This window comes from Podarcis filfolensis, assembly GCF_964270895.1.
Source record: "Podarcis filfolensis genome assembly, chromosome: 10".
NCBI lineage: Eukaryota > Metazoa > Chordata > Lepidosauria > Squamata > Lacertidae > Podarcis > Podarcis filfolensis.
Window position 1 is genome coordinate 73,605,037 of NC_139612.1, and position 12,724 is coordinate 73,617,760.

Below are 12,724 nucleotides of genomic sequence, written 5' to 3' on the forward strand. Positions count from 1 at the left end.
GCACGGTGGCTTGGGGAGAGTGTGCCTTGTTTTTAAGTTGTATTCATTCAACTTGTTTTTATTATTGGTTGTTAGCCGCCCTGAGCCTGGCCTTGGCTGGGGAAGGCGGGGTATAAATAAATTTTATTTTAATAATATTATTATTATTATTATTATTATTATTATTATCATCATCATCATCATCATCATCTGAATTTGACAGGGTGTCAGATTGTTCCGGGTCCTTGTAGTGGAGATCTTTCTTCCTGCCCTCAAGCTCTGGGTGCAGGGGAAGCAAAACCACAGAAATTTAAGGAGATCAGAGGAAGGGAAGGAGGAATGGGAAGTTCCTTCTGGTTATCCTTGCAGAGAATAGATCTGCCTTTCCCTTGAAGCCAAGATAGGAGGAGGGATGCAGCCTGGGGCTTCGCAGAGAGCACCTCTCATCTCTCTCGTTTCCCCCCAAACTGTGCAAATCTGGTGGGCGTGGAACGAGGAGCAGTGAATGAGTAAGCGCGTGGTTTAAGAAAACGTTGTCATCCTTTGACGCTAATAATTGAAGAAACGGCTTTTCATCTTGGCAGATCCCCACCGCTGCCAAAAAAAGGATCTCTCTTGGATTTCTGCCACTGCCGTTCACGTCCACCTTGAATTCGTGGGGTGGTCTCCCGCCTCCGGTTCTACACCGAATTCAAATGCCACCGCTTGTGCCTTCCTCCATCCTCTGAGAAGATTCAGGACAAAGAAAGAAAGTCCATCATCATCATCATCATCATCATCATCCTTATCATAAAATAATAATAATTTCTTATTTATACCTGACCCGTCTGACTAGGTTTCCCCAGCCACTTTGGGCAGCTTCCAACGAAATATTAAAAACACAAGAAAACATTAGACATTTAAAACTTCACTGAAGAGGGCCGCCTTCAGATGTCTTCTAAAAGTCAGATAGTTGTTTATTTCCTTGACATCTGATGAGGGGGTGTTCCACAGGGTGGGCGCCACCACCGAGAAGGCCCTCTGCCTGGTTCCCTGTAGCTTTGCTTCTCGCAGGGGAGGGAACCTCCAGAAGGCCCTCGGCGCTGGACCTCAGTGTCCGGGTAGAATGATAGGGGTGGAGATGCTCCTTCAGGTCTACTGGGCTGAGGCTGTTTAGGGCTTTAAAGGCACCAACACTTTGAATTGTGCTTGGAAACGTACTGGGAGCCAATGTAGGTCTTTCAGGACCGGTGTTACGTGGTCTCAGTGGCCGCTCCCAGTCACCAGTCCAGCTGCCGCATTCTGAATTAGTTGTAGTTTCCGGTCACCTTCCAAGGTAGCCCCACGTAGAGCGCATTGCAGTAGTCCAAGCGAGAGATAACCAGAGCATGCACCACTCTGGCGAGACAGTCTGCGGGCAGGGAGGGTCTCATCCTGCGTACCAGATGGAGCTGGTAGACAGCCACCCTGGACACAGAATTGACCTGCGCCTCCATGGACAGCTGTGAGTCCAAAATGACCCCCAGGCTGCGCACCTGGTCCTTCAGGGGCACAGTTACCCCATTCAGGACCAGGGAGTCCTCCGCACTTGCCCGCCCCCTGTCCCCCCCAAACCATCATTCCTTTAATGCTTGATGGTTCCCCACGCCCCTTCCGTCTGTATTTTTCTCTGAAGCTGCCCAGAGTGGCTGGGGCATCGCAGTCAGATGGGCGGGCTATAAGAAATACATTATTATTAATAATACAGTGGACACTCGGGTTGCGAATGTGATCCGTGTGGGAGGCACGTTTGCAACCCGCAGTGCCGCATCTGCAAACGCGCAGGTTGTGATTTGGTGCCTCTGCGCATGCGCAAAGCGCGATTTAAAAGAAGATCGGACAAATTCACGGAGGAGGAGAGGCCTCTCAATGGCTCTCTCTTCCTCCACGGTCAGAGGAAGCTGTGCTTCTGAATCTTCTCTCCGCCCTCCACAAACGATTGCGCATGAAGCAGCTGTCAATCGATGTGTATTGATCAGAGGAAGGACGTACACAGAATCCTTTGGGCCTGGGTCCTGTTCAGGTCCACCGCAGCTGTCGATGCCAAAGAGCCGTGAATTCTGGAGGCGTTGAGTTGTGGTGCTGACTGCAGGGTCCCCAAGACCACCCAGCGCATGGCTGAGGGACCCCAGGAGGCTTCGTTCTGCTGCATTCGGAGACGGTCTTGTCCGGGTTTGGCCCAGATTGTACCGATTGGCAGCTGTTCGATGTTAGCTCCGGGGTCAAATCACGGGACTGTGCCACTGTATGCCTTCCTTAGAGTGGGGTCACTGCAAGAGGCCTAGTGTTTATGGGACATAAAATATACAGGACACCCCAATTTTAACGGGGAGCTGGGCAGGGCAAGTGGCAAAGAGCAACAGACGCTTTGTGGACCTTTCAGGGTACAGAGGGGTGTGTAAGTGTTTGCGGGGTTAGGTCCCTTTCTGCCTCCTGGTAAGAGAGTTGGTCTCATGTGAAGGTCTGACTACAGCAAGTCTTTTAGCAGCCCCCCCCTTTTTAATTTTTTCTTTTATTCCTGTGAAGCATTTTGCTCAGTTTTGGGAGAAGCCACTTCTCTCCCCCCCCCCTTTAATTTTTATGCAAAGGCGTGTGCCAGTTTGGATGCATTCCAAATGCAATTAATTTCCTTTTTTGCTCCTGCCTGGGAGTGGCTGAGCTCCCTCTGGATGGCTGACCGAGGTATTTTTTTGATGGGTCTTGCGGTTGCAAATATCAATTATGCATGTGGGCTGACATTTCCGGATGGGAATCTCAAAGGGAGCCGTCTGGGCTTCTCTGCGCGGAGGCCGAGAGCGGAGCTGCTGCGTAAGGGATCTCTGATCTCTCCATTGCCACCGGATTCCCTTCCCAGTCCAGGGGGGTCTTTGGCCTTTGCTCTGCTTCCCCTCGAGCGAGCGAGCAGCATGGTGTGCTCTTCGTGCTTCAAAATGTGTTCGTTTTTGATACCATTCATAGAAGAAAAGGGTTGGAAGGGATCTCCAGGGGCCATGTAGTCTAACCCTTAAATGCAGGAATCGCAGCTAAAGATTTCCTGACAAATTGCCATCCAACTCCCAAGGAAGTCTGTTCGAACGGCTCTTACCATCAGAAAGTTCTTCCTGATGTTGTCGGAATCTCCTCTCCTGTAACTTGAAGCCATAGGTTCGAGTCCAGAGCAGGAGAAAGCAAGCTTGTTCCCTCTTCCATGTGACAACCCTTGAGATATTTGAAGAAGGCTCTCCTATCTCCTCTCAGCCTCCTCTTTTCCAGGCTAAACATATCCAGCTCCTTCAACCGCTCCTCATCAGGCTTGGTTTCCAGACCCTGGATCAGCTTGGTCGCCCTCCTCTGCATACCTTCTAGCTTGTCAACATCCAACTCCTCGAAAGATTCCATCAACGGGGTCTCCGAAAATTTGGGTAGACAGGTGAACTAATGCCAGTGTACTGGAAGAAGCAAAGATCACCAGAGTTGAAGCAATGATTCACGAACATCTTGAAAGACCTACATTGGCTCCCAGGACGTTTCCGAGCACAATTCAAAGTGTTGGTGCTGACCTTGAAAGATCTAAACGGCCTCAGACGCCCAGTATACCTGAAGGAGCGTCTCCACCCCCATCGTTCTGCCTGGACACTGAAGTCCAGCTCTGAGGTCCTTCTGGCGGTTCCCTCCCTGCGAGAAGCCAAGTTACAGGGAACCAGGCAGAGGGCCTTCTCGGTGGTGGCGCCCGCCCTGTGGAACGCCCTCCTACCAGATGTCAAGGAAATAAACTACCATCGGACTTTCAGAAGACATCTGAAGGCAGCTCTGTTTAGGGAAGCTTTTAATATTTGATGAATCATTGTATTTTAATATTCTGCTGGAAGCTGGGGAACCCCGGCCAGATGGGTGGGGTATAAAAATAATTTATTATTATTATTACTAATACTACTGCTATCATCTGAGTTTCTAACACCGCAACCCTGGTCTGGCCTTGGTTGAATTCTGTCCATCGGGGGGGCAGAAAACGTTGACAGTGCTGGGGGGGGGGGCGTGGAGCTCCTGTGCTCCAGCTTTCAGCCTCCTGTTCCTCTACCCCTCCTCTCCCCCAGCCAAAATAGGGCCGGCTGCCCTGGGCCTCTCTCTCTAAGCCCCATTACTCACGCCGGGTGCCCATGAATGGCTTTGCAGCGGTTGCTGTGGGGCCCCTCCAGACCCTTTTGGTTTTTTTGGGGGGTGGGGGCAGAGGCTGCCGGGGAACGAATCCCTGAATTAACACATGGGGTCTGGCTTTTGGGAGTCCACCCGCCTTGGGGTCTTGAGCCTAAGCACACACACACACACCCCGTTCTCTCCAGGAGCGGCCGCGTTTCTAAGTGCCCCCCTCTTGCCCCCGGGGTGTGCGATGCTCCTCCTGGGGTGCCCTTTTCCAATTCACAGCAGAGAGGGCTCTCAAAGGCTCCCAGCCACAGTGGCTCATCATCATCATCATTTTTAATTTGTATACCGTCTTTCTGTCTTAACAATACAGTTTACAAGCTGAAGAAGCAAAAAATGTACATCTTATAACAATCTAATGCCATACGAAAATGTGATTATAAAACATAACTTTAAAATAGGCAACCTACATCAAAAAGAAGCATTCAACAGCAGAGGGGGCTCTCGAAGGCTTTCGCACTCGGATCCCGCTTGCGGGGTTCTCATGACTGGCCTCTGGCGGGTCACTATGAGAAAAGGGTGCTTCCCTTGTTCTTATGTCTTTTATTATTATTATTATTATTAAGTTTATTTTACAACACATAAACACAGTGTCATAAAACTAAACATACAAGTAGCAATACATAATCAAAAACAATCAAAAAACAAATGAATACAAATAAAACATAATGACATACGGAAACTTAGACAGATCAAGTAGTCAACAATGTGAGTGTATATAGATAGATAAATAATTTCAATTCTTCTTTTCTGCCAATTGACTTCCTTCATCCTCAGCACGGTTCTCTTTTCGTTTTTGGTAAACTGTTTCCTTCTTAGTTCATTATTACCCCATTTTCTTTCTGTTTTTCTTTCTGTTTTTAGCTTTTATACCATAATACAGTGGTACCTCGGGTTACGTACTTAATTCGTTTCGGAGGTCCGTTCTTAACCTGAAACTGTTCTTAACCTGAAGCACCACTTTAGCTAGTGGGGCCTCCTGCTGCTGCCGGAACACGATTTCTGTTCTTATCCTGAAGCAAACCTGAAGCACTATTTCTGGGTTAGTGGAGTCTGTAACCTGAAGCGTCTGTAACCTGAGGTACCACTGCGTCCCAATTATGATGCACCATAATTGGGACACGGGTAGTGCTGTGGGTTAAACTACAGAGCCTAGGACTTGCCGATCAGAAGGTCGGCGGTTCAAATCCCCGCGACGGGGTGAGCTCCCGTTGCTCGGTCCCTGCTCCTGCCAACCTAGCAGTTCGAAAGCACGTCAAAGTGCAAGTAGATAAATAGGTACCGCTCCAGCGGGAAGGTAAACGGCGTTTCCGTGCGCTGCTCTGGTTCTCCAGAAGCGGCTTAGTCATGCTGGCCACATGACCCGGAAGCTGTACGCCGGCTCCCTCGGCCAGTAAAGCGAGATGAGCGCCGCAACCCCAGAGTCGGCAACAACTGGACCTAATGGTCAGGGGTCCCTTTACCTTTACCTGAAACATGCCATATTACTTACTACCAGGATTGAATAGAAATAGCATTTATGGGAGTACATTCATCTTGCATTTGTATTTGGTTTGAGCAACAGACTGGAGGCAGAATTAAAGAGAATCAGACCTTGAAGGCCAGCACATAGGAAGCCACACAAAATTTATAATTGGCTATGTAATTGATTTGTGTTTGAATTGGTATTTCTATTTGGTATTAATATAATATGGCGCATATTGGATTTTTGTACAGTCGTACCTCGGGTTACAGACGCTTCGGGTTGCGCGATTTCAGGTTGCACACCGCGCCAAACCTGGAAGTACTGGAATGGTCACTTCCGGGTTTCTGCGCATGCACAGAAGCGCTAAATCACGCTTTGCACATGTGCAGAAGCGCCGATCGCAACCCACGCATGCACAGACGCGTGGGTCACGGGTTCTGAACGCTGCGGGTTGTGAATGTGCCGCCCGCACGGATCACGTTTGCAACCCGAGCGTCCACTGGAATTGAAAATAAATCAAAATCATTTAGCAAAAAAAGGAAAAGATTGGTAGAGCTGGATGGGGGCCCCGGAGGTCATGCATTCCAACCCGCCGTGATGCACAAATTGCCGCTAACCACAGTCCGTTACTTTCTCCTCAGTGACTTCCTGATCCTCCCAGGCTTCATCGACTTCACGGCAGACGAGGTGGTGAGTTCGAGTTCCCCACGGGCCAGCGCCGTTTGTCGGGTGGGGCTGCCTGAGGGGTCCCAGGGGGCTGAGTCTTTCAGCTGCTCCCCTCTCCCCTTGGTGGGTGTTGCAGGGGGGCTTTTCCCCAGTCGGCAACCCAAGACCCCGCCTTTTTGAGCTGCAGAGCAGCACCAATATACAAGCCATTCGTTCCCCCTTCTGAAGTCCCCGACCATCCCTCTCCCCATGTGGGTCATGGCACCCCCTAACCTTTCCCTTCCTTCCCAAAGAAATGAGTCCCCTGGTGTAGGTGTTGGGAATTATTTTGTTCTTCACTCGTTTGCAATAGTTTTGAGATTTTACTATATGGTTTTCATGGAATCATAGAGTTGGACAGGGCCCTCCAGGGGTCATCCAGCCCAACCCCCTCCAGTGCAGGAATCTCCACTAAAGCATCCCTGACAAAAGATGCCCATCCAAGCTCTGCTGGAAAACCTCCAAGGAAGGAGAGTCAAATGGCTCTTTTGTGGTTTTATATATATATAAATAATAATAATAATTCATTATTTATACCCTGCCCATCTGGCTGGGTTTCCCCAGCCACTCTGGGCGGCTCCCAACAGAATATTAAAAACACGATAGAAATATTAAAAACTTGATAAAAATATTTAAAAGACCATAAAAAAATTAAAAACACGATAAAAATAATAAAAACATGGTATTGTTGTACATTCTGTGATACAACGGTATATGGTTTTTTTTTATATAAATAGGCAAACTTTCTTTTTCTAAAAAAAAAGCAGCAACAGGCTTCAAATACACCCTAAAAGGGGGGGGGCTCACCTGGCCCCTGCAGGGTTTGCCTTGTGCTCTTGGGGACCCCACCAGCCTCTCCCCACCTGACCACCTGCTGTGCTGCCCAGGGCTGGGCCCTTAAAACATCTGGGAGGGGGTGCCGGTTTGGGGAGCGCTGGCGTGGCACAGACCATGTGGGGCGGGGGGGGGGAGCCTGCCGGCCCTGCGGAGATAAGCTCGTCAAGGCTAATTAGGCCAAATGGAGTCGGCGCCTAATCGGCCGGCCGGGACGGTGAAGGTCAGGCGGCCGGCCGAGGCAAGAAACACTGGGGGCGGAGCCTGCCCCTTGCGATGCTACAGTTCCCAACGGCCCCGGGGAAACTAGGATTCTTTGCAAGGGACGAAACGAGAGACGTCTCCAGCTGGGAATTCTTCAAGGAATATTTCAAAAGCAGTTGCTGCAATCTCAAGACGGCTGCCGCCTTGGAATAACTTCGGAAGATACTATACGTTAAGGAAAATAAATAGGAATAGTCTTACTGAACAGGGAAGTTTTTAATGTGTGACATTTTAATGTATTTTTAGTCTTTGTTTGTTGGAAGCCGCTCAGAGTGGCTGGGGAAACCCAGCCAGATGGGCGGGGTACAAATAAATCATCATCATCATCATTATCATTACTCTTGTAATAATAAAACGTTAAGCAATGAGTTTATTAATATGGGGGGGAATTGGACGGGACGGGAAGTCATATAGCTATGGAGAAAATTTATCGTTTGAAAACACACACACACACACACACACACACATACACCCTTTTCGTGTGTGATTTTTGATGATTTTGATTTGTCAACAACAATGAATAGGAACATGTTGATTACAATGAATCTAAGTATATACCGTAAAGGCGTAATTGTGAACAATAAAGCATTTAAAAGGGGGGGTGAAGGATTCTTTGCAATGGGGGGTTCATGGAGCCATAGGGACCCCCCCAGGGCCATCCCCCCGCAGTCCAGCCCCCCGCAGTGCAGAAATCACAGCCTCAAGCCATCCCAGCTCTGCTTCAAAAACTGACTGGGGGGTTTCCAACAAAACGTAAAAACACAGTGAGACATACATCCAGCATGGATGGCCTGTGGCCATGTCTCCCCCTTTCCTTTATTATTATTTTTTAAAATAATTTTTATTAAGTTTTACATAATTTTATCATCACTGTATCATATCACGTAACAGAAAAACACAATTCCCGTGTGTCGTCCCCATTCCCTCCCGCCCACGACTTGCCTCAACTTCCTCTTCTGGGTTTTTGCATGTTGATTTGTCCTGCTTGTTTTATTATTGCGACTTTTAAAATCTTTAAAATAATTATTATTGTCTTCTTCTTATTTTAACATCGTTGCTATATTTTCTATACTCATTTTGCTAGTTGCTAAGGGTTTAATCAAGACCGGCTAGTGAGTCAAATTTCACCACAATGTTTCCTTTAGAGTGCATACTCGATTTCCAGGGGTGGTTATAAATGTCCCTATTAAGGTAGATCAGTGATCGCCATAGGTTTTTTTGTGCCTGCCCCCCGGCATGGCCAAACTCGGCCCTCCAGATGTTTTGGGACTACAATTCCCATCGTCCCTGACCACTGGTTCTGTTCGCTAGGGATGATGGGAGTTGTAGTCCTCAAACATCTGGAGGGCCGAGTTTGGCCATGCCTGCCCATAAACTCATCCCCGGCGCATGCAAAAAGCATTATTCAGAACAGCGGTTTGCACGACCTACTAAGGAGAGTAGCCACACAATAAAAATAAAAATGAGTTTCCCGTTTATTCAAAGCCCAATGGAAACTATTTAGCGCAATGAATTTGACAGAATGAACGAACTTTATCCAGGGATATCGGTTTTTCAAAGTCAAGAGAATCATCGAAAACTTCAGGGAAGTTTTTAATGTGTGACATTTTGATGTATTTTTAATCTTTGTTGGAAGCCGTCCAGAGTGGCTGGGGAAACCCAGCCAGATGGGCGGGGTACAAATAATAAATTATTATTATTATTATTATTATTATTATTATTATTATTATTATTATTAACACCCCCAGCACCTCCCTGCCACCCCCATGCCTCTTGGCACCCCCTGCCAAGGTTCTCGCGCTGCCTTCTAGGGGGCGAGAGCACCCACTTGGAGAACCTCTGGTGCCGAGTGTCACCTGGCCCTCTTGTGTCTCTTTGGGGTTTGGGGGCGCCCTGGGGGTTGGGCCGGATGAGCCTTGGGGTCTCTTCCATCCCTCCACCCCCCTTTCCCTCCTCCGCAGGACCTGACGTCAGCCTTGACCCGCAAGATCACCCTCAAGACGCCTCTCATCTCCTCCCCGATGGACACGGTGACCGAGTCAGACATGGCCATTGCGATGGCGGTGAGTGGCCGCCCCGAGAGGGGGCAGGGCCTCCCAGGGGGTGGGGATGGTCCCCCCACTCTGTTTCCACGTCTTCCCCCAGCAAGAGCTGCCCTGAAAACTGCAGGAGGCAGTTTTGCCCGTGGGTCTGGGGCAGTGGGGTCCAAACTTTTTCCAAAGAGGGCCAGATTTGATGAAGTGAAGGGCCAAACAAAGGATTGAAATGGGTGACCTATGAAGGATTTTACCCCACAGCTGGTTGCTGAGCTTTTTTTAAGTTGGTGAGGTTTATTTTGGGATTTTACCCCAGGAAATAAACTGCCACGGGGGGGGCTGGATTAGACCAACCGGTGGGCTGGATTAGGCCCCCCGAAACAGACTTTGCCTGGGGGCATTCGCACAGACACACAGATTTACTGGTACGACGCCCTTTCCATGGTTAAAAGGGGGCTCAGTGTGGGGAGAAAACAGCACCCAGAGTTTAGGAGTGGGGTGGGGAATCTGGGGGGCTGGGACCAGGGAGAATGCAGCCCCTGTGACGTTGCCCCCCCCCCGCCCCGCTTGTCTCCCCCCGCAGCTCATGGGCGGCATTGGGATCATCCATCACAACTGCACCCCGGAATTCCAGGCCAACGAGGTCCGGAAAGTCAAGGTGAGCGCCCGGATTTGGGGTTGGCGAAGGGCCCCGTATTGGGGTGGGGACAGAGCCGCGAGGCCGACCCCAGGGTAGTCGGGGGGAGAAGGACCACTCCTCCCCGCTGGCTGGCCGAAAAAGCAAGGAAGGGTTTGTAAGATGGTGCCTGGCAGGGAGGAAGTGGGCAGCAGGGGAAAGTTTTTCTCGCTCTCCTTTTTTAAAATTAGGCTTTATAATTTTATATGCAACACAATCATCATAAACACAATTTAAAAATTCATAAATCCAAATCCCTCCCCCCCCTTGACTTCCAGCAACCTTCTCTTCCGGTTCTTTAAATATTTGCTCGTTCTGCTTACTTTGTTTACCTTGATTTTAAAAATCTTCCAACTAAATATTCTTCTATTCTTACCATTTTTATACTATATCTTTCCAAATTACATCTTACGTTTTGTTGTTTTCCCAATCGTTGCTCCTTGACTTACACACTTCCCCCCTTAATTGTAAGTGTTTACTCAAACCCCGCTAGTGAGTCCGTTTCTTTACAGTATTCCTGTAAGAACATCGTAAACGGTTCCCAGTCTTCTAAAAAGTCTTTATTGTCCTTGTCTTTGAGTTTTCCCGTCAGCTTCGCCATTTCGGCGCAGTACATAAGTTCCGCTTGCCATTCTTCTTTCGCTGGCATCTTGCCATCCTCCCATTTCTGGGCTAGTAAAATCCTAGTCGCTCTCTTAAAATACCAGAATTCGCGGGCCTCCAATGGAACTGAACGCTGGAAGGTTCAGGGCAGGTAAAAGAAAGCCCTTTTTCGCGGAGCAGAGTTGAACTGCGGAACTCCCCGCTGAAGGATGGCTTTAAAAGAGGATTGGACACATTTATGGAGGGTGTGAACTGTGTGTGAGACACGCAGCCTGGAGGAAGGCAGGGTGGGCTTGCAGGTGTTTCCTGGTGCCACCCCAGTTTATCCTGGTGTGTGTGTGTCCCTGGCCTTGGATTCTCCTGGCGCAGGGATTGGCAAGGTTTACGATACGATGCGATAATCTTTATTGTCATTGTCCCATACAGAACAACAAAATCTACATAAGACATTCAAAACCAACAAGCCTGCTATCCCAGCCTGATTAGCCCCCTAAAAACTCTGATAGGTGAAGGTAAAGGGACCCCTGACCATTAGGTCCAGTCGTGACCGACTCTGGGGTTGCACACTCATCTCGCTCTGTAGGCTGAGGGAGCCAGCATTTGTCTGCAGACAGTTTCCGGGTCATGTGGCCAGCATGACTAAGCCGCCTCTGGCGAACCAGAGCAGCACACGGAAACGCTGTTTACCTTCCTGCCGGAGTGGTACCTATTGATCTACTTCCACCTTGACGTGCTTTCAAACTGCTAGGTTGGCAGGAGCAGGGACCGAGCAACGGGAGCTCACCCCATCATTGCATTCCGATCGGCAAGTCCTAGGCTCTGTGGTTTAACCCACAGCACCACCCGCGTCTAAAGACTACCTTACACTGCGTTTAAAACCAAAACCGCATTTGGATAGAAACTGTTTCTCAGGCGCCAGTCCTAGTCTTTATAACCCTGGACCTTCTTCCAGAAGGCAGAAGCTGAAAGAGATCATTTCCGGGGTGCGCACTATCCTGCGCTATCTCTGCAGCTTTCTTATGGCACCTGGAAGCATAGATTTGATCCAAGGTGGGAAGAGGGCACCCAATTATTCTCTCCTCTCTTTGCAGAAATTTGAGCAGGGCTTCATCACGGACCCGGTGGTGCTGAGCCCTGCGCACACGGTGGGCGACGTCTTCGAGGCCAAGATCCGGCACGGCTTCTCGGGCATCCCGGTCACCGAGACGGGGAAGATGGGCAGCAAGCTGGTGGGCATCGTCACCTCCCGGGACATCGACTTCCTTTCCGAGAAGGATTACGGCATCGCGCTCAGCGAGGTAGGACCCGGGGCGCCCGCCTCCCTTGGCAGCAGCCAAGACGACAGGGAAGGAATGGGCGTAGAGCTGGGAGGGAACCCCAGGGGTCATCCAGTCCAACCTCCTGCAATGTGGGTCTGGGGGAAAGAGGGCACAGCTGCCGAAAAAAAGGCTCTCTCTTGAATTTCTGCCACTGCCGTTCACGTCCGCCTTGAATTCGTGGGATGGTCTCCCGTCTCCTGCCCAATTCAAATGCCACCCCTTGTGCCTTCCTCCATCCTCTGAGAAGATTCAGGACAGACAAAGAAAGTCCTTCATCATCATAATAATATTAGAATAATAATTTATTATTTATACCTCACCCATCTGACTCGCCACTCTGGGCGGCTTCCAGCAAAATATTAAAGCACAATAAAACATCAGGCATTAAAAACTCCCCTAAACAGGGCTGCCTTCAGATGTCTTCTAACAGTCAAATAGCTGTTTATTTCCTTGACATCTGGTGGGAGGGCGTTCCACAGGGCGGGCGCCACCACCGAGAAGGCCCTCTGCCTGGTTCCCTGTAGTTTCATGTCTCACAGTGAGGGAACCGCCAGAAGGCCCTCGGAGCTGGACCTCAGTGTCCGGGCTGAATGATTGGGGTGGAGATGCTCCTTCAGGGATACTGGGCCAAGTTTAGCGCTTGAAA

At 49.5% G+C, this 12,724-nt stretch overlaps 1 protein-coding gene across 5 annotated transcripts in view; it reads left to right on the forward strand.

The window, feature by feature from the left end:
- Positions 1-12,724, forward strand: part of IMPDH1 (inosine monophosphate dehydrogenase 1) — a 67,882-nt gene that overhangs the window by 35,001 nt on the left and 20,157 nt on the right. For all 5 annotated transcript variants that reach the window (XM_083572887.1, XM_083572891.1, XM_083572890.1 and 2 more), the window contains exons 3-6: positions 6,283-6,331; positions 9,406-9,507; positions 10,064-10,138; positions 11,851-12,057. In XM_083572887.1, coding sequence (XP_083429013.1) covers positions 6,283-6,331; positions 9,406-9,507; positions 10,064-10,138; positions 11,851-12,057 — 433 coding nt within the window. The remainder of the gene's footprint in view (positions 1-6,282; positions 6,332-9,405; positions 9,508-10,063; positions 10,139-11,850; positions 12,058-12,724) is intronic.